Source organism: Pseudophryne corroboree, chromosome 6 (genome assembly GCF_028390025.1).
Source record: "Pseudophryne corroboree isolate aPseCor3 chromosome 6, aPseCor3.hap2, whole genome shotgun sequence".
Classification (NCBI taxonomy): Eukaryota; Metazoa; Chordata; class Amphibia; order Anura; family Myobatrachidae; genus Pseudophryne; species Pseudophryne corroboree.
In genome coordinates, this window is record NC_086449.1 from 642,117,945 (window position 1) to 642,143,109 (window position 25,165).

The 25,165-nt window shown below is 47.9% G+C and overlaps 1 protein-coding gene across 1 annotated transcript in view; it reads right to left on the reverse strand.

The window, feature by feature from the left end:
* The window catches only part of RAD50 (RAD50 double strand break repair protein), a 442,933-nt gene that overhangs the window by 254,974 nt on the left and 162,794 nt on the right, over positions 1 to 25,165 (reverse strand). The window contains exons 9-12 of the mRNA XM_063928180.1: positions 18,984 to 19,177; positions 18,368 to 18,574; positions 10,723 to 10,905; positions 10,461 to 10,618 (exon numbers count right to left, since the gene is read on the reverse strand). Of these exons, the coding sequence (XP_063784250.1) occupies positions 10,461 to 10,618; positions 10,723 to 10,905; positions 18,368 to 18,574; positions 18,984 to 19,177 (742 nt within the window). The remainder of the gene's footprint in view (positions 1 to 10,460; positions 10,619 to 10,722; positions 10,906 to 18,367; positions 18,575 to 18,983; positions 19,178 to 25,165) is intronic.

The following is a 25,165-nucleotide window of genomic DNA, read 5'->3' on the forward strand; positions in this document are numbered from 1 at the left end:
CTTAGATAAACATGATGAGGCGGCCAAATCGGAATATGAAGGTACGCATCCTTGATATCCAGAGACACCAAGAATTCCCCCTCCTCCAGACCTGAGATCACCGCTCTCAGAGACTCCATCTTGAACTTGAATACCCGTAAGTACAGGTTCAACGACTTGAGGTTTAAAATGGGCCTTACCGAACCGTCCGGTTTCGGAACTACAAACAGGTTGGAATAATAACCCTGGTTTTGCAGCTGAAGTGGAACTGGCACAATGACCTGAGTCTGTACCAGTTTCAGAATCGCTTCCTGTAAAGTCATACTTGCTTCTTGAGAAGCTGGTAAGCCTGATTTGAAGAATCTGTGACGTGGGAGTTCCTGAAACTCCAGTCTGTAGCTCTAGGCTATAAGATCTTTGAACCAGGGATCCTGGCATGACGTTGCCCATATGTGACTGAAGAATCTCAAACAGGCTCCCCCCTGCCTATCTTCAGGCAGTGCGGTCCACCGTCATGCTGAAGGCTTAGAGGAAGCAGAACCAGGGTTCTGTTCCTGTGAACCTGCAGTTGCTGGTTTTCTGGGTTTACCTCTATTGCCTTTGAAGGCCGTAGAAGAAACTTTGGTTTTGTTTTTAAATTTCGCTGTCCGAAAGGACTTCAGAGTTGGAGCAGTGTAGGATTTTCCAGTCGGGGAAGCTGCGGAAGGAAGGTATGTAGACTTACTCGCCATAGCCTTGTATATCCACATATCCAGTTCATCTACAAAAAGAGTTTCACCTGTGAAAGGTAGGCTTTCCACCCTTTCCTGGAATCCGCGTTCGCAGTCCACTGGCGTAGCCACAAGCCCCTGCGTGCTGATACTGCCATGGCAGTGGTGCGTGCACTGAGTAAACCAATTTCCTTTATGGCCTCCACCATAAAGTTAGCAGAATCTTGTATATGCTGTAGGAGTAAAATTATCTCCCCCCTGGATAAGGAATCTAATCCGTCAATTAGATTACCTGACCATTTTGCAATGGCCCTAGAGATCCATGCACAAGCTAGAGTGGGTCTCTGGGCCACCCCCGCAGCTGTGTACAGAAATTTGAGAGTGGTCTCAATCTTGCGGTCTGCAGCATCCTTCAAGGAACCTGCCCCAGGAACAGGTAAAACTATCTTACGTGACAGCCTAGAAACCAATGCAACAACTATCTGTGGGTTTTCCCATTTTCTTCTATCATCCTGAGGAAACGAGAAGGATGTGAGTAACCATTTTGGGATCTGAAACTTCTTGTCAGGATTTACCCAAGTTGCTTCAAACAGGGAATTTAATTCCTTAGAATTTAGATGCAGGGAAAGCAGCTGAGGATTTCTTTTTTACATTAAAATAAGATTCCTCATCTTCCTCTGTCACTTTGTCAGGGATGTGCGGGACATCTCTAATACAGTAGCTTCTATCAAGGCCTGTATTCCCTGTGACAAAGCTGCATCCCCCCCTCCCGAGTCCACCTCACCCTCCTCTGGGTCTGATACATCATCATCATTGGTATCAGCCTGCAGGATTTGGGCCAGAGTACGCTTCTGTGGAAACATGGCATGGGTCTGAGACGCTGGAATAACCACTGAATCTCTATTCATCAAGTCAACAGATTGCCTTAAGTATTGCGTCTCCTTCTCATTTTTGGATAAATTTATTCAAAATATTTGAAATCATCCCTTTTAATGTATCTTACCATACTGGTTAAGATCCACTAGCCTGAGAATATGTACTATCCTGAGTACATGGCAGTGGTTCCCCAGATTGAGAAAAACACTCTGCTGTGCATGATATGCACTCCTTTGACATAGTAAATGTGAAAGAAAACACACACACACACACACACACACACACACACACACACACACACACACACACACACACACACACACACACACACACACACACGAAAATAGGGTAAAACACAGTTAACCCACACAGAGCTCTCTAGGGAGCCAGCCACACAGTGCCCCTATAGCTAAAGTACAAGTTCAGCTGGGTCACAAACCAAGTACCCTTAATAGGGTATAGTACACCAAATATTGCTCCCCCCCTTTGCTATGACCCCCATGGTACCACTGAGGTGCTCTGGATTCCTTGTGGAGGAGCTGCGCTTCCCTGTCAGTCTGCCTGTGTATAGCTGCAGAGGGAAAATGGCGCTGGTGAGCTGCTGGATCCGCTCATAGTGAAGCCCCGCCCCCTTAATGGCACGCGGTCTTCCTGTTTTTTTATACTGGCTGAGGTCATTTCTGTTCTACAGTGGGTTAAAACCCCTGTAGAATCACTGCCAGTGTGGGTATATGTTTGTTGTGGCTACAGCTTGCCCCTCACAGCAGAACACACAGCACCCTGTATGCCTCTAAAGCCTGGAGCCGCAGCCTGCTTGTCAGCGCTGCGCTCCTACCTCTTGTGTCACCATTAGAGCCGGCGACTCGCAAACTGGGACGCTGGCAACCTACTCACCACTCTTCTTACTTCTGGCTCTGTTAGGGGTGGCGGCGTGCTGCAGGTCTTTATGCTCGCCGTGGTGGGGCTCGTGAATAGGAGCTCAGTGTCCTGTCAGCGGGGAACGGGACCATTAACCCTAGGGAGGTTGGGCCATTCCCCCCCTAAGTCCCACGAAGCAGGCAGTCTGGTGCCAGCAAGACTTGCCTGAAAACAACAAAAATAAGAATTTACTTACCGATAATTCTATTTCTCGGAGTCCGTAGTGGATGCTGGGGTTCCTGAAAGGACCATGGGGAATAGCGGCTCCGCAGGAGACAGGGCACAAAAGTAAAGCTTTTACAGGTCAGGTGGTGTGTACTGGCTCCTCCCCCTATGACCCTCCTCCAGACTCCAGTTAGGTACTGTGCCCGGACGAGCGTACACAATAAGGGAGGATTTTGAATCCCGGGTAAGACTCATACCAGCCAAACCAATCACACCGTACAACTTGTGATCTAAACCCAGTTAACAGTATGATAACAGAGGAGCCTCTGAAAGATGGCTTCCTAAACAATAACCCGAATTAGTTAACAATAACTATGTACAAGTATTGCAGATAATCCGCACTTGGGATGGGCGCCCAGCATCCACTACGGACTCCGAGAAATAGAATTATCGGTAAGTAAATTCTTATTTTCTCTATCGTCCTAAGTGGATGCTGGGGTTCCTGAAAGGACCATGGGGATTATACCAAAGCTCCCAAACGGGCGGGAGAGTGCGGATGACTCTGCAGCACCGAATGAGAGAACTCCAGGTCCTCCTTTGCCAGGGTATCAAATTTGTAAAAATTTACAAACGTGTTCTCCCCTGACCACGTAGCTGCTCGGCAGAGTAGTAATGCCGAGACCCCTCGGGCAGCCGCCCAAGATGAGCCCACCTTCCTTGCGGAATGGGCCTTAACAGATTTAGGCTGTGGCAGGCCTGCCACAGAATGTACAAGTTGAATTTTGTTACAAATCCAACGAGCAATCGACTGCTTAGAAGCAGGTGCACCCAACTTGTTGGGTGCATACAGTATAAACAGCGAGTCAGATTTTCTGACTCCAGCCGTCCTTTAAATGTATATTTTTAAGGCTCTGACAACGTCCAACAACTTGGAGTCCTTCAAGTCGTCTGTAGCCGCAGGCACTACAATAGGCTGGTTCAGGTGAAACGCTGATACCACCTTAGGGAGAAAATGCGGACGCGTCCGCAGCTCTGCCCTATGTCGAATGGAAAATTAAATAAGGGCTTTTATAAAACAAAGCCGCCAGTTCAGATACTCTCCCGGCCGAAGCCAGGGCCAGTAACATAGTCACTTTCCATGTGAGATATTTCAAATCCACCTTCTTTAGTGGTTCAAACCAATTTGATTTGAGGAAATCTAAAACTACATTTAGATCCCACGGTGCCACCTTAGGCACCACAGGAGGCTGTATATGCAGTACTCCTTTGATAAAAATCTGGACCTCAGGGACTGAGGCCAATTCTTTTTGGAAGAATATTGATAGGGCCGAAATTTGAACCTTAATAGATCCCAATTTGAGACCCATAGACAATCCTGATTGCAGGAAATGTAGGAAAACGACCCAGTTGAAATTCCTCCATCGGAGCACTCCGCTGCTCGCACCACGCAACATATTTTCGCCAAATACGGCGATAATGCTTCGCGGTGACTTCCTTCCTTGCCTTTATCAAGGTAGGAATGACTTCTTCTGGAATGCCTTTTCCTTTTAGGATCTGGCATTCAAAACGCCATGCCGTCAAACGCAGCCGCGGTAAGTCTTGAAAAAGACAAGTACCCTGCTGAAGCAGGTCCCTTCTCAGAAGTAGAGGCCACGGAGCGTCCGTGACCATCTCTTGAAGTTCCGGGTACCAAGTCCTTCTTGGCCAATCCGGAGCCACTAGTCTTACTCCACTTTGCCGTATAATCCTCAATACCTTTGGTATGAGAGGCAGAGGAGGAAACACATATACCGACTGGTACACCCAAGATGTTACCAGCGCGTCCACAGCTATTGCCTGCGGATCTCTTGACCTGGCGCAATACCTGTCCAGTGTTTTGTTGAGGCGAGACGCCATCATGTCCACCATTGGTTTTACCCAACGGTTTAATAGCATGTGGAAAACTTCTGGATGAAGTCTCCACTCTCCCGGGTGAAGGTCGTGTCTGCTGAGGAAGTCTGCTTCCCAGTTGTCCACGCCCGGGATGAATACTGCTGACAGTGCTATCACGTGATTCTCCGCCCAGCGAAGGATCCTGGCAGCTTCTGCCATTGCCCTCCTGCTTCTTGTGCCGCCCTGTCTGTTTACATGGGCGACTGCCGTGATGTTGTCCGACTGGATCAACACCGGTCTTCCTTGAAGCAGAGGTTCCGCCTGGCTTAGAGCATTGTAGATTGCTCTTAGTTCCAGAATGCTTATGTGAAGAGACTTTTTCAGGCTCGACCACACTCCCCGGAAATTTCTTCCCTGTGTGACTGCTCCCCAGCCTCTCTGGCTGGCACCCGTGGTCACCAGGATCCAATCCTGCATGCCGAATCTGCGGCCCTCCAATAGATGAGCCTCCTGCAACCACCACAGAAGGGATACCCTTGTCCTCGGCGACAGGGTTATCCGCAGGTGCATCTGAAGATGCGACCCTGACCATTTGTCCAACAGATCCCTTTGCATGGAATCTGCCGAAAGGGATTGCTTCGTAAGAAGCTACCATTTTTTCCCAGGACTCTTGTGCATTGATGTACAGACACCTTTCCTGGTTTTAGGAGGTTCCTGACCAGGTCAGATAACTCCTTGGCTTTTTCTTCGGGAAGAAAAACCTTTTCTGAACTGTGTCCAGAATCATCCCCAGGAACAGCAGACGAGTTGTCGGCATTAATTGGGATTTTGGAATATTCAGAATCCATCCGTGCTGCTTTAGCACCTCTTGAGATAGTGCTAAACCCATCTCTAGCTGTTCTCTGGACCTTGCCCTTATTAGGAGATCGTCCAAGTATGGGATAATTAATACGCCTTTTCTTCGAAGAAGAAATATTATCTCGGCCATTACCTTTGTAAAGACCCGAGGTGCCGTGGACAAACCAAACGGCAGCGTCTGAAACTGATAGTGACAGTTTTGTACAACGAACCTGAGGTACCCCTGTGTGAGGGGTAATTGGAACGTGGAGATACGCATCCTTGATGTCCAAGGATACCATAAAGTCCCCTGCTTCCAGGTTCGCTATCACTGCTCTGAGTGACTCCATCTTGAACTTGAACTTCTTTATGTACAGGTTCAAGGACTTCAGATTTAGAATAGGCCTTACCGAGCCATCCGGCTTCGGTACCACAAAAAGAGTGGAATAATACCCCTTCCCTTGTTGTAGAAGAGGTACCTTGACTATCACCTGCTGAGAATACAGCTTGTGAATGGCTTCCAAAACCGTCTCCCTTTCTGAGGGGGACGTTGGTAAAGCAGACTTCAGGAAACGGCGAGGTGGCTCTGTCTCTAATTTCAACCTGTACCCCTGAGATATTATCTGCAGGATCCAGGGATTTACCTGCGAGTGAGCCCACTGCGCGCTGTAATTCTTGAGACGACCGCCTACCGCCCCCGAGTCCGCTTGCGAAGCCCCAGCGTCATGCTGAGGCTTTTGTAGAAACCGGGGAGGGCTTCTGTTCCTGGGAAGGAGCTGCCTGTTGCTGTCTCTTCCCTCGTCCTCTGCCTCGTGGCAGATATGAATAGCCCTTTGCTCTCTTATTTTTAAAGGAACGAAAAGGCTGCGATTGAAAGGTCGGTGCCTTTTTCTGTTGGGGAGTGACTTGAGGTAGAAAGGTGGATTTCCCGGCCGTAGCCGTGGCCACCTAATCCGATAGACCGACCCCAAATAACTCCTCTACGCATCGCCTGTCCACTGTCGTGTCCATAAAGCTCTTCTGGCCGAAATGGACATAGCACTTACCCGTGATGCCAGTGTGCAGATATCTCTCTGTGCATCACGCATATAAAGAAATGCATCCTTTATTTGTTCTAACGACAGTAAAATATTGTCCCTGTCCAGGGTATCAATATTTTCGATCAGGGACTCTGACCAAACTACCCCAGCACTGCACATCCAGGCAGTCGCAATAGCTGGTCGTAGTATAACACCTGCATGTGTGTATATACCTTTTTGGATATTTTCCATCCTCCTATCTGATGGATCTTTAAGTGCGGCCGTCTCAGGAGAGGGTAACGCCACTTGTTTTGATAAGCGTGTTAGCGCTTTGTCCACCCTAGGAGGTGTTTCCCAGCGCTCCCTAACCTCTGGCGGGAAAGGGTATAAAGCCAATAACTTCTTTGAAATTAGCAGTTTTTTATCGGGGCACCCCACGCTTCATCACACACGTCATTTAATTCTTCTGATTCGGTAAAAACTACTGGTAGTTTTTTCACACCCCACATAATACCCTGTTTAGTGGTACCTGTAGTATCAGCTAAATGTAACATCTCCTTTATTGCCAAAATCATATAACGTGTGGCCCTTTTGGAAAATACGGTTGATTCGTCACCTTCACTACCGGAATCAGTGCCTGTGTCTGGGTCTGTGTCGACCGACTGAGGCAAGGGGCGTTTTACAGCCCCTGACGGTGTTTGAGGCGCCTGGACAGGCACTAAGTGAGTGTCCGGCCGCCTCATGTCGGCAAACGACTGCTTAAGCGAGTTGACGCTATCCCGTAATTCCACAAATAAAGGCATCCATTCTGGTGTCGACCCCCTAGAAGGTGACATCCTCATATTTGGCAATTGCTCCGCCTCCACACCAATAACGTCCTCATACATGTCGACACACACGTACCGACACACAGCAGACACACAGGGAATGCTCTATACGAAGACAGGACCCACTAGCCCTTTGGGGAGACAGAGGGAGAGTCTGCCAGCACACACCAAAAAGCGCTATATATGACAGGGATAGCCTTATGATTAAGTGCTCCCTTATAGCTGCTTTTATATTAATATATTGCCATTTATTTTGCCCCCCCTCTCTGTTATACCCTGTTTCTGTAGTGCAGTGCAGGGGAGAGACCTGGGAGCCTTCCTGACCAGCGGAGCTGTGACAGAAAATGGCGCCGTGTGCTGAGGAGATAGGCCCCGCCCCTTTTCCGGCGGGCTCGTCTCCCGCTATTTAGTACATTTAGGCAGGGGTAAATATCTCCATATAGCCTCTGGGGCTATATGTGAGGTATTTTTAGCCTTTTTAAAGGTTTACATTTGCCTCCCAGGGCGCCCCCCCCCAGCGCCCTGCACCCTCAGTAACTGCCGTGTGAAGTGTGCTGAGAGGAAAATGGCGCACAGCTGCAGTGCTGTGCGCTACCTTAAGAAGACTGCAGGAGTCTTCAGCCGCCGATTCTGGACCTCTTCTTGCTTCAGCATCTGTGAGGGGGCCGGCGGCGTGGCTCCGGTGACCATCCAGGCTGTACCTGTGATCGTCCCTCTGGAGCTTCATGTCCAGTAGCCAAGAAGCCAATCCATCCTGCACGCAGGTGAGTTCACTTCTTCTCCCCTCTGTCCCTCGTTGCAGTGATCCTGTTGCCAGCAGGAATCACTGTAAAATAAAAAACCTAAGCTAAACTCTCTAAGCAGCTCTTTATGAGAGCCACCTAGAATTGCACCCTTCTCGGCCGGGCACAAAAATCTAACTGGAGTCTGGAGGAGGGTCATAGGGGGAGGAGCCAGTACACACCACCTGACCTGTAAAAGCTTTACTTTTGTGCCCTGTCTCCTGCGGAGCCGCTATTCCCCATGGTCCTTTCAGGAACCCCAGCATCCACTTAGGACGATAGAGAAAAAGAAAATAAATGCAGAAAACTCTTCAGGAGCTTCCCAAGCATGACCGGCTCCTCCGGGCACATTTTCTAAACTGAGTCAGGTAGGAGGGGCATAGAGGGAGGAGCCAGCCCACACTATCAATTTCTTAAAGTGTCCATGGCTCCTAGTGGACCCGTCTATACCCCATGGTACTAATGTGGACCCCAGTATCCTCTAGGACGTAAGAGAAAGGTATGATAAGGCAAAAAAGGGAATGCAGTGAATAAATATAATAGGATATGCAAAGTATAATGTATGTGACAGGGCTAGGATTACAGTGAGCGCAGTGTTCAAATATTACACTGTACATGTGTGTAAGTGCGATGAGGTGAGATAAGCCTGAGTGCATTTGGAGTGTGTGATAGAATAAAAAAAAAGAGGAGATTGTAAATAATAGGGGTTATAAACCTAGTGAAATATAATAAGAAGAGTGACAGTAAATAGCTAAATGTACATACACATATAGGGCTGGATGTAATGGCGTGCGAGTTCGGCGGCTGTGCGGGATGGCATCTGAACTCAGGCGTCATTACAGTATATACACGAGTTTACAGGTGTACCTGTGGTATAAGTATGTGTGGAAGGTGATAGTTAAGCATAGATCAGTGTAATGAACATACCATGGAATCGAGCCGAGAAGAGATTGTTATAAAGAAGCATATTAGGATAGCACAGAGCAACGCTCCAGTATTTATCTCTGCCATCAGGTCCCTGGATCTCGCACATAACTATGGAACTTTGAAGTTATGCGGAGAGGCCATGAGGGCCACACTTATGAACCAACTGTTGGAAGACCCCTGGAAAGCTGAGGAAGTCTGCCTCCCAATTTTGCACTCCCGGTATGAACACCGCCTAGAGTGCCGGAACAAGGCCTCTGCCCAGGAAAATTTGGGATGCCTTCGGCATCGCTTCCACCCTCTTTTGTGCCCCCTTGAAGATTTACATATGCCACCACCATTGGCGCTGTCTAAAGTGCATCCCCACCATAGTGTTAACCTTGGGAGGCACACATTCCCACTTGGACACATGATCTGGCGGAAGAGGATAAAGGGAAGCTAATTGAGAAATTATCCCGTGCTTTCCAGACCTCCTCAATGAGATCCAAAGAAGAAGGGAAAGTAATGACCTTCCTGCCCCAATGTTTAAACAGGCTCGTGGCCTCCAATTGGGAATCCTTATCTAAACAGTCCAGAGAGTGGCGCACTTCAGCAATGCGATCTTCCTCATCGGAACTGGTGGAAGACTCCAACTACACCCCGTCTCCCCTGTTGAGCTCTATGGACCCTGAAGAAGGAAAAGCATTTCAAGTGAGTGGAAACTTTTTTCAAACTCTGAGGCTGTATGCGGCACAGTACGAAGCCAAAGCGGTTCAGACACCACTTGAAGAACCCACCACCAGGAGTAAGTGACTCGGTTTCCTGCACTAAGGAACCAGGTGCATCAGCTGCCCTCATCTGATCCTCTTGCTGAAATGCTATTGGCTTAACTAAGTCGGAGACCAACCAACCGATCCAGAGCTTGTGCCCACGCCGGCTCTGCCTGGGAAGACCTGGGAATGACTCGGACCCAGCCACAAGTGTGAAAAGGGTCTAAGCCAGGTTGAACCTGTGTTCAAAATCCCGGGTTGTAACAAGGAATTTGTAATCTGAAAGGGGTGTAAGATGGAGGCAACACTCACAGGACTTGCAAAGCAAAAGAAGACACTGCAGCCACAGCAGGTAAGTGTCTAATATTTTAGATATATTTATCTTTCCTCATAGACTACTCAGGGAAAGATATAAATATATCTAAAATGTTAGACACTTGGCTGTAGTCTCTTCTTTTGCTGTGCAAGTCCTGTGAGTTCTGCCTCCATCATAATGTGTATTCCGAAGGCATCTGGGCAATTATATATTCCAAATGTCAGATCTGCCATTGTGTTTTTATATATATATATATATATATATATATATATATATATATGTGTAAGTAGTACAGAACAGTTCATTAGTTTAGGTTTATATGGCTATTCTACACTTCACATGGATACTTTTTTGTATATGGATAAGACATGATGACAATCTTAACAGTTACTTCTTTTAAACAGAGTACTCATTGCATACAGTATGTTTATGAGACATAGGACTTCATAAGGAATTGAGTTTTTACTGCATTTAGCTCACACTTACTTCAACTTAGCCAATTTTTCCCGAGTCAAATTGATATCTTTCTGTTTTGCATAGAGCCAGTCTTCAAGCTGCTTCTTGTTTGGAAAATATCCCAACAAAGACGTTAGCTCATCATTATGTCTGGATTTTATCTTTCGAATTTGATCATCTTTTTCAGCCTAGGTTATAAAGAAATGTAACACAAGATAGGAGTTACTCACTATTTGTAAATACAAGTATGTTACTTCATAAGAGGATAACTTATGAAGAATAAGAACTTTACCTTGTCTTTCTTCAGCATGTCCATCTGCGTGCGTGTCATTGTGTGTGCATTTAATTGTTCCATTTCTTGATCCAGCTTACGCACTGTTCTGTCTAACTCCAACTTCTGGTTATGGAGCTGCCCAACTTCAGTTTTCAAAGCTTCCACATTGCAGCTCCTTTCCACGCTCTCCAATTCACGTTCCTTTACCAAAGATTCAAATCTGATTTGATAACAATCTCAGAAAGCAATATTTACTTAAAATGTGTTAAGCCATAATATTGTGTATAAAGTTTAGGATTATGTCTTTGTTTACTGTTAAATCCATTCACATTAATATTTAGGCACCATCAGTAAAGCAAAGAAAAGAGCTTATTCTTCCACTAGAACAAGCACAAAGATAAGTCAGAGTCTGGAGGTGACCACATAATCATACACATGAGAAAAAAGGATTTATACTTACCAATAAAAACATGACTCTGTGGTAGTGTGGGAAAGCACCATTTCTGTACTTATTGGGGGACACTGGCCTATTACAATGGACACAATGTATAAACTCAATCTGTTCAAGCTCCTCCCTCTTCTAGGGGACGCAGTTAATTTCCTAACCTCATCCACCAAAACATTTCATTTAGTTAAACTTTAACAGGAGAACTAGAGTGTAATCTGTGTGGGACCTTTGCAACCAGATCAGGCACCTCTGGACGCAAACACATTGTACCAGTAAGGTTTTGTAAAACTATGCATGGAAGACCGTGTGGCTGTACAATAGGGTGACTCAGTAAATGCTTCATTTTGTGCCACCCACACAGAGCTCACTACTGTGCCTTCATATTGTAAAGGAACAGGTTTTCCGGATCCAAAATAAGTGTGCCAAATCATAGAAGTTATCCATCTAACTATTACCTATTTTGATGCAGGCCAATCTATTTTAAGAATCACAGGGGATCAGGAGATCGTAATATTTTCTAAATGCTTGTGTCCTTTTCACATAGACCTTCAATGCCGTAACAATATCCAATGAGTGGAGTGAGCACTCTTCTATCAGACATTAGAACTGTGAGAGACTTGGGGGAGGCAATACTGCTCCCTGTAGTGCCGTGGAAGGGGTCAAGGAGGTAGGTTTCCTGCTCGATACCTTAGCTCTGCAACAGCCTTGGACAGACATTTTACCCAGGCTGTGTCTGACATCTCAGTGGGCACAATCAATGACATCGTGGCCACTGGTGTTCCGCCTTACAAGCAAGCCAGGCATCCACAACAGACAGGACACAAGGCAATATGGAAAGTCATTTGGAACAGACAAACATTTTTGCCAGTGTCACTCTTCCACTGTTTAGCCCTGGACCTAAGCCAGATATAGACAAATTAAGGAAAAAGGGGGACAGGACAGAACAGCAATTGCACAATCCAGGAGGATGTGGAGTTGCAAAAAGACACGGAGACAGAGCTGCTGCAGATCCCAATAAAATTACTTCTGTGTCTATTCTGTTTGGCTTGTCTAGCAGAGAAGCCACACAAGGAAAGAAGTGCCAAAAAGATGTCAGCTGCTCTCAGAGCCCATAGCCGAGGGTTGACAACCATCCCAATGACAGTTAGTATTTTTAACTATTATCTTCCTTGTGTCTATGATGATAGCAGACTGTCGGCAGAAGATGGCAATCCAGGGATCCCCACACACACCATCCACATCCAATAAAGGTAAATAAAAGAACTAAACAAAGTGGTTGCAAAATGGAGCTTGATTAAAAAAAATAGGATTTTGGTTACATACCGGTAAATCCTTTTCTCGTAGTCAGTAGAGGATGCTGGGGTCCACAATAGTACCATGGGGTATAGACGGGTCCACAAGGAGCCATTGGCACTTTAAGAGTCTGAGGGGGTGGGCTGGCTCCTCCCTCTATGCCCCTCCTACCAGACTCAGTCTAGAAACTGTGCCCGAGGAGACGGACATCTTCGAGAGAAGGATTTTACACAGATAGTGGCGAGATTCACACCAGCTCACACATACAAGGCACATAAAGCTAACTAGCTTGAAACGCAGCAACCGCTGAAACATTACTTACAAAGTAACAATGCAGTACTTAACTAAAACGAAGTTGTAGTGAACCAAATAACGATAGCAGGAAAACGAAGCGCTGGGCGGGCGCCCAGCATCCTCTACGGACTACGAGAAAAGGATTTACCGGTAGGTAACCGAAATCCTATTTTCTCTTACGTCCTAGAGGATGCTGGGGTCCACATTAGTACCATGGAGATGTACCAATGCTCCCAGAACGGGAGGGGGAGCGCGGAGGCTCCTGCAGAACTGATTGACTGAACTTCAGATCATCAGAGGCCAAAGTATCGAACTTGTAGAACTTAGCAAACGTGTTCAACCCATATTAAGTAGCCGCTCGGCAAAGCTGTAAAGCCGAGACACCACGGGCAGCCGCCCAGGAAGAACCCACCTTACGAATAGAGTGGGCCTTAACAGACGCAGGACACGGCAATCCTGCCGTAGAATAAGCATGCTGGATAATGAACCTGATTCAGCAAGAGATTGTCTGCTTAGAAGCAGGACACCCAAGTTTCTTGGGATCATACAGGACAGAGAGTCCGATTTTCTGTGACGAGCAGTCCTCTTCACATAGATTTTCAGAGCCCTTACAACATCCAAGGACTTTGCTGAAATTAAGAAGTCAGTAGCAACTGGCACCACAATAGGTTGGTTGATATGAAATGCCGACACAACCTTCGGAAGAAACTGCTGACGTGTCCGAAGCTCAGCCCTATCTTCATGGAAGATCAAGTATGGGCTTCTACAGGACAAAGCCCCCAACTCCGACACACGTCTAGCAGAAGCTAAGGCCAACAAAGTGACAGCCTTCCACGTGAGAAACTTGACCTTAACCTCCTGTAGAGATTCAAACCAGTCCAACTGGAGGAACTGCATCAGCACATTAAGATCCCAGGGCGCCGTAGACGGCACAAAGGGAGGTTGGATGTGCAGAACTCCCTTCGAAAAAGTGTGAACCTCAGGGAGGGCAGCCAACTGTTTCTGGAAGAAAATGGATAGGGCCGAAATTTGTACCTTTATGGATCCCAACCTCAGGCCCATATCCACACCTGCTTGCAGGAAGAGGAGAAAACGTCCCAGTTGAAACTCCACCGTAGGAAACTTCTTGGACTCACATCAAGATACATATTTTTTCCAAATACGATGGTAATGTTTAAATGGAACTCCTTTCCTAGCCTGTATCAGGGTAGGAATAACCTTGTTCAGAATGCCCTTCTGAGCTAATATCTGGCGTTCAACCTCCATGCCGTCAAACGCAGCCGCGGTAAGTCTTGATAGGCGAACGGCTCTTGCTGCAGCAGTTCCTCCCAAAGAGGAAGAGGCCTCGGCTCTTCTAGCAGTAGATCCAGAAAATCCGCGTACCAAGACCTTCTTGGTCAGTCTGGAGCAATGAGGATCGCTTGAACTCTTGTTCTCCTTATGAGCTTTAGCACTCTTGGAATGAGTGGAAGTGGAGGAAACACGTACACCGAATGGAACACCCACGGAGTCACTAGGGCGCCCACCGCCAAGGCTTGAGGGTCCCTCTACCTGGAACAATACCGCCAAAGCTTCTTGTTGAGACGAGAGGCCATCATGTATATTTGAGGTATACCCCAAATATTTGTCACCTCCTGGAACACCTTCTGATGGAGTCCCCGCTCTCCTGGATGGAGATCGTTTCTGCTGAGGAAGTCCGCTTCCCAGTTGTCTACTCCCGGAATGAAGATTGCTGACAGCGTCAACGCGTGTTTTTCTGCCCAGAGGATGATTCTTGTTACCTCTGACAGTGCAGATCTGCTCTTCGTTCCACCCTGTTGGTTGATGTAAGCCACTGTCGTTACATTGTCCGACTGCACTTGAGTGGCCCGATTTCTCAGAAGATGGGCCGCTTGGAGAAGACCGTTGTAGACGGCTCTTAGTTCTAGATTATTGATCGGCAGGCCGGCGTCCAGACTTGACCACCTTCCTTAGAAGGTCTCCCCTTGAGTGACTGCGCCCCAGCCTCAGAGACCTGCATCCGTGGTTAGAAGGACCCAGTCCTGAATCCCGAACCTGCGGCCCTCCAGAAGGTGAGGTAGTTGCAATCACCAGAGGAGTGAAATCCTGACCTTTGGTGAAAGACGTATCCTCTGGTGCATATGTAGATGGGATCCCAACCACTTGTCCAGGAGATCCAGTTGGAAGGACCGAGCTTGCAACCTCCCGTACTGTAGAGCCTCGTAAGAGGCCACCATCTTCCCCAGATGGCGAATGCACTGATGAACCGACACCCGGGCTGGCTTCAGGACATCCCGGACCATTGTTTGTATCACCAACGCTTTTACCTCTGGAAGAAACACCCTCTGCACTTCCATGTCGAGGATCATTCCCAGCAAGGTCAACCTCCTGGTTGGTTCCAAATTTGATTTTGGAAGATTCAAGATCCAACCATTTTCACTGAGCAGGTGGGCCTGTAAAAGCTTCTCCTTGGACGGTGACTTTATCAGCAGATCGTCCAGATATGGAATTATGTTCACCAACCTGTCAGCGGATGAGAACCATCATTTCCGCCATCACCTTGGTGAAAACCCTCGGTGCTGTGGAGAGGCCAAATGGCAGAGCCTGGAACTGATAGTGACAGTCCAACAGTGTGAATCGGAGATAAGCCTGATGCGGCAGCCAAATCGACATGTGGAGGTACGCATCCTTGATATCCAGGGATACCAGAAATTCCCCCTCTTCCAGACTTGATATCACCGCCCTTAGAGATTCCATTTTGAATTTGAACCCCTTCAGAAAGGGATTTAGCGATTTTAGGTTCAGAATGGGCCTGACCAAACCATCCGGTTTCGGTACCACGAAAGGTTCGAATAGTAACCTTTGTTTTGCAGATGAGGAGGGACCGGTACAATAACCTGTGCCTCCACCAACTTCTGGACGGCTGCCTGCAGGACAGCCCTGTCTGCCAGCAAAGCTGACAAGCCTGATTTGAAGAATCGGTGAGGAGGGAGATCTTGAAATTCCAGCCTGTACCCCTGGTACACGATATCTTGCACCCAGGGATCCAGGCCGGACAACACCCAGACATGAAAAAAAAGCCTGAGTCTTGCTCCCACCGGCCCCACCTCCAGGGCGTGTAGTTCACCGTCACGCGGAGGACTTCGGCGTACCTGAAGCAGGTTTCTGTTCCTGGGAACCCGCCGCAGACGGTTTCTTGGATTTGGGCAGGCCTCCCCTAAAGAAGGTGTTGGACGGTCTGGCCTTTCGTGGCTTGGCAGCCCGAAAGGGCTGTGATGCAGTTGAAGAAAAGGGTTTCTTCGTAGCAGAAGCAGCTGAGGGAAAAAAAGGTGACTTACCCGCCGTAGCCGTGGAGATCCAAGCATCTTACGCTTCCCCAAAGAGAACCTGACCTGTGTAGGGTAGGGTCTCCACACTTCTCCTGGATTCCGCGTCGGCAGACCACTGTCGCAGGCACAGTCCTCGACGAGCTGAGACAGACATGGAAGAAATTCCTGCAGCCATGGAGCCCAGGTCTTTCATGAATTCTACGAGAAATCCTGCCGAATACTGAATGTTACGCAAAAACAATTCAACATCAGATTTATCCATAGTATCCAAATCTTCAAGTAATGTGCCTGACCACTTTACTATAGCTTTGGCAATCCAAGCACTGGCAATAGTGGGGCGTAATATAGCCCCTGAAGCCGTGTACATGGATTTGAGCGTATTATCAATTTTACGATCAGCCGGCTCTTTCAAGGCGGTGGATCCAGGAACAGGTAAAACCACCTTTTTTAAGAGTCTGGATACAGACGCGTCAACAATGGGCGGGTTTTCCCATTTATTTATTTTTATCCTCCACAGGGAAAGGAAACACCACCAGGACCCTTTTAAATAGCATTTAATTCTTTTGACGCAGGGAAGGTTAGCGAGACTTTCTTATTTTCAGTAAAGTAAGCCTCCTCAACCTGCACAGGTGTTGTATCAGTAATATTCAACACATCCCTAATGGCCTCTATCATCAACTGCACCCCTTTTACAAGAGATGCTGCACCCCTCAACACATCCCCATCACCGTCCTCAGTGTCAGAAACGGTATCCGTGTCATCTTGCATAATCTGTGCAAGAGCATGTTTTTGGGAATATACAGCGGGGGGCCCTGAGGTAACAGAACTGCGCCAGACTTCCATAGAGCTCTGTAAAGCCTGAGTTGCAGACTCATTCTGTGCAACCCTAGTAGAAATCTGAGAAATCATAGATTTGATAGAGAATAACCACTCAGGCTCACTTTCTGGAATCTGTGCTAAAACAGTGCAATCCTGATTACATGGAATGGGATCATCCTGACAGGACATATCCTCTACAACATATGACACAGAGTCCCTGGACATAGCTTAATGGAGACCACAGACACTCCACACACACACATGGGAGGGCAGACAGAGTTTCACCCCCAAGAATGGTAAGAGAGACACAGAGATTGGAGCCAACCCACACACAGCACTTTTTAGGTAAAGGAAGACCCCCAACCAGCGCTGACTGTGCACCCTAATAGGTTACACAGCCTGTATACAGCCCCCCCCCCCCCCCCCTTTCTACAACCCCCTGGTACCGTGAGAGATAGCTGGTGTTGTTCTGGAGTTACTTGCTATTCACTGACAGCGTTGTGCAGGCAGGAAAATGGCGCTGAACGCTGCTGGGTCCGCTCTGAGAAGCTCCGCCCCCAAAATGGCGCTGTCTTCCCGCTCTTCATAGGATTATACTGGCCTGAGGAATTATGCTGGCAGAGATCCCGGCACCCCGACAGGCTGTGTGACCAGTGTAGGCGCTGGCTCAAAGTGCCCCTCACAGCGCCGCACTAAGTACCACTGAGCCCCGGAGCGCAGTTAGTACTGCGCTCCATACCCTGTTGCCGCCATCTTCACCCCCCCGCCGCTTGCTAGGGGGGTCGATGACTCACTCGCCACCAATCTTCTGGCTCTGTAAGGGGGTGGTGGCATGCTGCTGGGGTGAGCGATCCCCTGTGGCGGGGAACGATCGATCCCCTCAGGAGCTCAGTGTCCTGTCAGCGGAGATAGTGGCTCAGACCCCGCAGGGCGGACACTACTCCCCCCCTTAGTCCCACGAAGCAGGGAGGCTGTTGCCAGCAGCCTCCCTGTAAAATAACAAACTCTAAAAAAAACTTTTTCTAAAGAAGCTCTGTAGAGCTCCCCTAGCTGTAACCGGCTCCTCCGGGCATATTTTCTAAACTGAGTCTGGTAGGAGGGGCATAGAGGGATGAGCCAGCCCACACTCTTAAACTCTTAAAGTGCCAGTGGCTCCTGGTGGACCAGTCCATACCCCATGGTACTAATGTGGACCCCAGCATCCTCTAGGACGTGAGAGAAAATAGCCCAGTTCTGGTGGACAAATGGAACAGTTCTCAGTAAGAAAATGGGGCTGTAGAATGGGAGGACAAAGATCTTTTAAAAATAAATGTAAAGTTTCCAAGCTGCTGCCATTGCACTTTATTCCCCCATGTATCCAGCGTCCCCCATAGGATGAATGAGGAATAAGAGATGATATAAAATGATCAAATGTTAGTGTATTCCTACACATTCATGTCATCTGTGTGTTGCCCAGTTCCATCACATGTACACATCTCACCGTCTTTGAGAGTTCTTCATCAAGTTCATGCAACCGATCTGAGGAACCCTCCAGTTGCTGCAGTTCTGACTTCACATTCCTCAGGTCTGCTTGCTTTTTACTCTGCATACCAGACTTCAACTCAATGGTTCTTTCCAAGCCGGTCTTCTTGTCCCGTATTTCATCTATTTGTCTCTGTTTCATTATCTCTTTATCTGAAAACTCTTTCTTCAGAAATAAAAACTTCTGTGTTAGTATTTCATAGTGCAGAGGAAAAACAAGTTGAAAATAAACATCTTCATTAAACATAACACTCCCCCAAATGGGTCTGGTATGTTTTGTCTACACAATGTCAAGAATCAGAAAGTGGACGGCAAAATGCCGGCACCATTATTCTGTTACGGTACTAATGCAAATTGAAGCATTTTAACCGTGTCTGAGGATGGTAAAGCATTATGTTAAAAGGTATACTGCAGACACTGGTAAATGCTTTCATTAGCATTGGTACGCCGCTGGCATTATGCTGTCCATATTCTAACTGTAAAAATTTTAAGGGGCCACAAACAACTACTTACCCCCAAACCACACATATTTTGAGTAATGAGCTTACAATTTACTATCAATATATTGCACTTACCAGAATTTGATTTATATCTGCTTCATCTTTATCTTGCCTTTCCTTTACCAGTCTCTGAAAGCTATCCGTCTGTCGCCGATTAAATGGAGTATGGTCAAACCCATCAAGTTCCAGCTGCACTGCCATGGTCTTTATTAGAGAATCGCGTGTTTTAATGCGTTGCTGGTGCTGGTCAGCTTCCGTTTGCAGCCGTCCTGAAAAAAATAAAAAAATAATCCTATATACTAAAAGACTATGCTGCTCGGGGGGCGTAGCTAAGCGAGACATGAAGTAGCTGCTCTGGCTGGGCGCTTTCCACCTAACTATTCGTGACAGATATCCTGAGGTACCCAACCCCCCCCCCCCCCGAGCTCAAACTTGCATAACTGGTGGGGGAAGGTACCTGGAACCCTGGGGACTTGTGCTGGCAGTCTGCGGTGTGGAGTTCGCCGGTATTTGTCCGCTTCCTCTCTCCTGGATCTATGAGCTCTAAGATGGCGCCGTGACTTCTAGTCCCGGCCCTCAAGCCCCTTTCTATCACTAACTGTGGCCTCTCCGTGATGTCTCCTACCCGCTCCTGAGTGTCTGGGACTCTGATCGTGGCCGCTCCCTGTGCTGTGTCACTGAGCCGCTGTGCGCCGTCGGACATCGCCACTGCCCTGGGGCACGTCTCCGCCAGCAGCCGCGGCCTCCCTGCGCTGTCTTCTCACTGCTACTTCACCGCCGGGATGCTGACTGCGACCACTCCCGGGGTGGTGAGACCGCGCTGCCATGAGCCGCTGGACATTACCACTGCATGGGTCTGTGAGTCTGCCTCCCCCCTGCTGGCTGTGTTCACTGCGGTTGGACTCAGTGCTCTCCTAAACCGCCTTGTGTCAGCTCTGCTCCTGGAACTGTTCATATGTTTGCCTACTGCTCCTAGAGCAGTGCAAATGTTTACTTACTGCTCTCTGTGAACCCTTTCCTGGATTCTTCTGCCACTGGCTCAGCAAATGCTCACAACATCAGCTCCTTTATTATATATTTTAAATATTTTTCTTGAACTGGCCCCACGCCATATTTACTTCCCCAGTCTTCTGGGCCTGCATTCTGCTGGAAGGTGACTGTGCCCTGCCTCTGCCTGATTATAGCTCAAATACAGGGGCAAAAGCTCCCGGTCAGCAGTCTTCACTATTGCTCTGATACTGTGGATTTCCGGTATTATCTGCTATACCCTGCCCCATCTTTCTTGATCATGGTGTACGTTGAAACTGCGGCCAGGCTTGCGCAGTTTCAACGTACACCGGGGAGAAATTCGGCAACACCGGATAGGGATGTGGATACCCCTTCGCCAGCCTCCCCCACTCAGTCCTCTTCCTCGGCTGACGCTACTGATGATGTTTTACATAAAGTACTGGAGGTGCTAGCGGATAGCGAGTCGCGTCTATCAGACAAAATAGGCCAGGTTCAAGCAGACCTAGCCGTAATACATCACGACCTCCAGAAAGTCAGGGAGCGAGTTGGCGAGGTTGAAACCCGTACTTCCGCTTTAGAGGATACAATTTCACCAATGACTTCCCGTATCACCTTCCACGGATGGCCAGTTATCTGATGTTAGAAGGCAAGTTGCTGGATATGGAGGGGAGACTTCGAAGACATTCGCTTTGTGGGGTTGCCAGAGAAGGAGGAGGGCAATGATCCAGAGAAATTCCTTGAGACCTGGTTGACGAAATTTATTTGGCGCTGATTTGTTTACTCCTTTTTTCACTGTTGAACGGGCCCACCACGCACCCTTATTGCAAAGTTTGTCCACTACCGACACCGTGATGCAGTGTTGTCCTTCGTACGCACTAAAGGTCCCTTGTTATGGAACGGTTCCAAAATCTCTACATTTCCGGACTTTGCACTGGAGGTGCAAAAAGACCAACCACAATTTATCCCTATCAAGAGGCAGCTCAGAAAACTTAACCTGCAGTATGCAATGCTTTTTCCCTCTAGGCTCAGGGTGGTGGCTGACGGAGAGACAAAATTCTTTGCTACACCTCGTGAGTTTGCCATCTGGCTGGATCTTGGGCCCCGGCTAGACGGGCTCTTGCAGCTGATAATTGATGCCTACTCTTTATCCTTTTATGTTTCTACACGGTGATTTCATTGTTGCTGTGTTGTGACACTCAGGTTGAATGTTCTGTTTATCGCTATTGATTTCTTCCTCCAAATTGATGCTGTGGTGGAGGGCTCGGGGTGGTGTCCTCTCACTGTCCTTGTTTGATGGTGGGTGGCCTACACCTTGTCTTTTGGTCATAGTATTCATTGCCTCTACATGTTAGGTTTGTTTTAATTTGTTACGGGTAAATGTTTTTGGGAATAGGTATGCCACAGTTTGGTCAGGTATACGGGGTGGGTGGGATGTCTGTTGTTATTTTATTTTTATTTTTTCTGTTTTTGTATTTTTGGTGTGAGTTACAGTATTTGACAGTTTTTGGAGTCAGTATGGTCAGTATATATCGGATGCCCGGGATTGATCTTCTATACTATGCTATATCAACCTATGGCCTCTAATCAACTTAAGATATTGTCCTGGAATGTACGGGGGTTAAATGATAAAGTTAAAAGATCCCTCATGCTCCGACATATTAAGCAATATAACGCGGACGTGGTATGTTTATTGGAGACTCATCTGGCTGGGGCAAAGACTATGTCTCTTAAGAAACCATGGGTGGGTTGGGTATACCACTCCACTCACACTATTCACTCTCGGGGCAAGTCGGTTCTGGTGCGAAGATCAATCCCGTTTGTTCTTGATCAGGTACACATTGACCAATGGGGCAGGTACGTTTTTATCAAATGCCAGGTATATTCCATGTCTTTGCTGTTATTTGCCGTCTATATCCCCACTCCTTTTTCTTCAGATGTTCTTAAAAAGGCGGCTGATTTTATGGCTTTATATCCTACTGTTCCTATTGTATGTCTTGGTGATTTTAATAATAAGAATTTACTCACCGGTAATTCTATTTCTCGTAGTCCGTAGTGGATGCTGGGAACTCCGTAAGGACCATGGGGAATAGACGGGCTCCACAGGAGACTGGGCACTCTGAGAAAGAATTAGGACTACTGGTGTGCACTGGCTCCTCCCTCTATGCCCCTCCTCCAGACCTCAGTTAGGGAAACTGTGCCCGGAAGAGCTGACACAATAAGGAAAGGATTTGGAATCCAGGGTAAGACTCATACCAGCCACACCAATCACACCGTACAACTCGTGATACTATACCCAGTTAACAGTATGAACAACAACTGAGCCTCACGAACAGATGGCTCATAACAATAACCCTTTAGTTAGGCAATAACTATATACAAGTATTGCAGACAATCCGCACTTGGGATGGGCGCCCAGCATCCACTACGGACTACGAGAAATAGAATTACCGGTGAGTAAATTCTTATTTTCTCTGACGTCCTAGTGGATGCTGGGAACTCCGTAAGGACCATGGGGATTATACCAAAGCTCCCAAACGGGCGGGAGAGTTCGGATGACTCTGCAGCACCGAATGAGCAAACTCAAGGTCCTCCTCAGCCAGGGTATCAAACTTGTAGAATTTTGCAAACGTGTTTGATCCCGACCAGGTAGCAGCTCGGCAAAGTTGTAAAGCCGAGACCCCTCGGGCAGCCGCCCAAGAAGAGCCCACCTTCCTCTTGGAATGGGCTTTGACTGATTTTGGATGCGGCTGTCCAGCCGCAGAATGTGCAAGTTGAATCGTGGAGCAGATCCAGCGAGCAATAGTCTGCTTAGAAGCAGGAGCACCCAACTTGTTGGGTGCATGCAGGATAAACAGCGAGTCAGTCTTTCTGACTCTAGCCGTCCTGGAAACATAGATTTTCAGGGCCCGGACTACGTCCAGCAACTTGGAGGCCTCCAAGTCCCGAGTAGCCGCAGACACCACAATAGGTTGGTTCAAATGAAACGCTGATACCACCTTAGGGAGGAATTGGGGACGCGTCCTCAATTCTGCTCTGTCCATATGGAAGATCAGATAGGGGCTTTTACAGGACAAAGCCGCCAATTCTGACACCCGCCTAGCCGAAGCCAAGGCCAAAAGCATGACCACTTTCCACGTGAGATATTTTAATTCCACGGTCTGAAGTGGCTCAAACCAATGTGATTTTAGGAAATCCAACACAACGTTCAGATCCCAAGGTGCCACTGGGGGCACAAAAGGGGGCTGAATATGCAGCACTCCCTTAACAAACGTCTGAACTTCAGGTAGTGAAGCCAGTTCTTTTTGAAAGAAAATAGACAGAGCCGAAATCTGGACTTTAATGGAACCCAATTTTAGGCCCATAGTCACTCCTGACTGTAGGAAGTGCAGAAATCGACCCAGCTGAAATTCTTCTGTGGGGGCCTTCATAGCCTCACACCAAGCAACATATTTTCGCCATATGCAGTGATAATGCTTTGCTGTCACATCTTTCCTAGCTTTTATCAGCGTAGGAATGACTTCAACCGGAATGCCCTTTTCCATCAGGATCCGGCGTTCAACCGCCATGCCGTCAAACGCAGCCGCGTTAAGTCTTGGAACAGACAGGGCCCCTGCTGTAGCAGGTCCTGTCTGAAAGGCAGAGGCCAAGGGTCCTCTGAGATCATTTCTTGTAGTTCCGGGTACCAAGTCCTTCTTGGCCAATCCGGAACGATGAGTATAGTTCTTACTCCTCTCTTTCTTATTATCCTCAGCACCTTTGGTATGAGAGGAAGAGGAGGGAACACATAAACCGACTGGTACACCCACGGTGTCATTAGAGCGTCCACAGCTATTGCCTGAGGGTCCCTTGACCTGGCGCAATATCTTTTTAGCTTTTTGTTTAGGCGGGACGCCATCATGTCCACCTGTGGCCTTTCCCAACGGTTTACAATCAGTTGGAAGACTTCTGGATGAAATCCCCACTCTCCCGGGTGGAGGTCGTGCCTGCTGAGGAAGTCTGCTTCCCAGTTGTCCACTCCCGGAATGAACACTGCTGACAGTGCTATCACGTGATTTTCCGCCCATCGGAGAATCCTTGTGGCTTCTGCCATCGCCATCCTGCTTCTTGTGCCGCCCTGTCAGTTTACATGGGCGCCAGCCGTGATGTTGTCTGACTGAATCGACACCGGCTGGTTTTGAAGCAGGGGTTTTGCCTGACTTAGGGCATTGTAAATGGCCCTTAGTTCCAGAATATTTATGTGTAGGGAAGCCTCCTGACTCGACCATTGTCCTTGGAAGTTTCTTCCCTGCGTGACTGCCCCCAACCTCGGAGGCTTGCATCCGTGGTCACCAGGACCCAGTCCTGTATGCCGAATCTGCGGCCCTCTAGAAGATGAGCATTCTGCAGCCACCACAGCAGAGACACCCTGGCCCTCGGGGACAGGGTGATCAGCCGATGCATCTGAAGATGCGATCCGGACCACTTGTCTAACAGATCCCACTGAAAGATCCTTGCATGGAACCTGCCGAATGGAATTGCTTCGTAAGAAGCTACCATCTTTCCCAGGACTCGCGTGCAGTGATGCACCGACACCTGTTTTGGTTTCAGGAGGTCTCTGACCAGAGATGACAACTCCTTGGCCTTCTCCTCCGGGAGAAACACCTTCTTCTGTTCCGTGTCCAGAATCATACCCAGGAACAGCAGACGCGTCGTAGGAACCAGCTGCGACTTTGGAATATTCAGAATCCAGCCGTGCTGTTGTAGCAACACTTCCTGAGATAGTGCTACTCCGACCAACAACTGCTCCCTGGACCTCGCCTTTATAAGGAGTTCGTCCAAGTATGGGATAATTATAACTCCCTTCTTTCGAAGGAGTATCATCATTTCGGCCATTACCTTGGTAAATACCCTCGGTGCCGTGGACAGACCAAACGGCAACGTCTGGAATTGGTAATGGCAGTCTTGTACCACAAAACGGAGGTACACCTGGTGAGCTGGTAAATGGGGACATGCAGGTAAGCATCCTTAATGTCCAGTGATACCATGTAATCCCCTTCTTCCAGGCTTGCAATAACCGCCCTGAGCGATTCCATTTTGAACTTGAACCTTCTTATTTAAGTTTTACAACAAAAAGTAACCTTTTATCTGCGCTATACCACTGGCGGTGGTTGTGATCCTGTGAGGTGGTGCATGTCCCAGTAAAAAGGAGCAGTGTTGTTCAGGATTGGGAATTTATTTAAGTCCTCTTTGGTGATACCAATTGAAGCCGA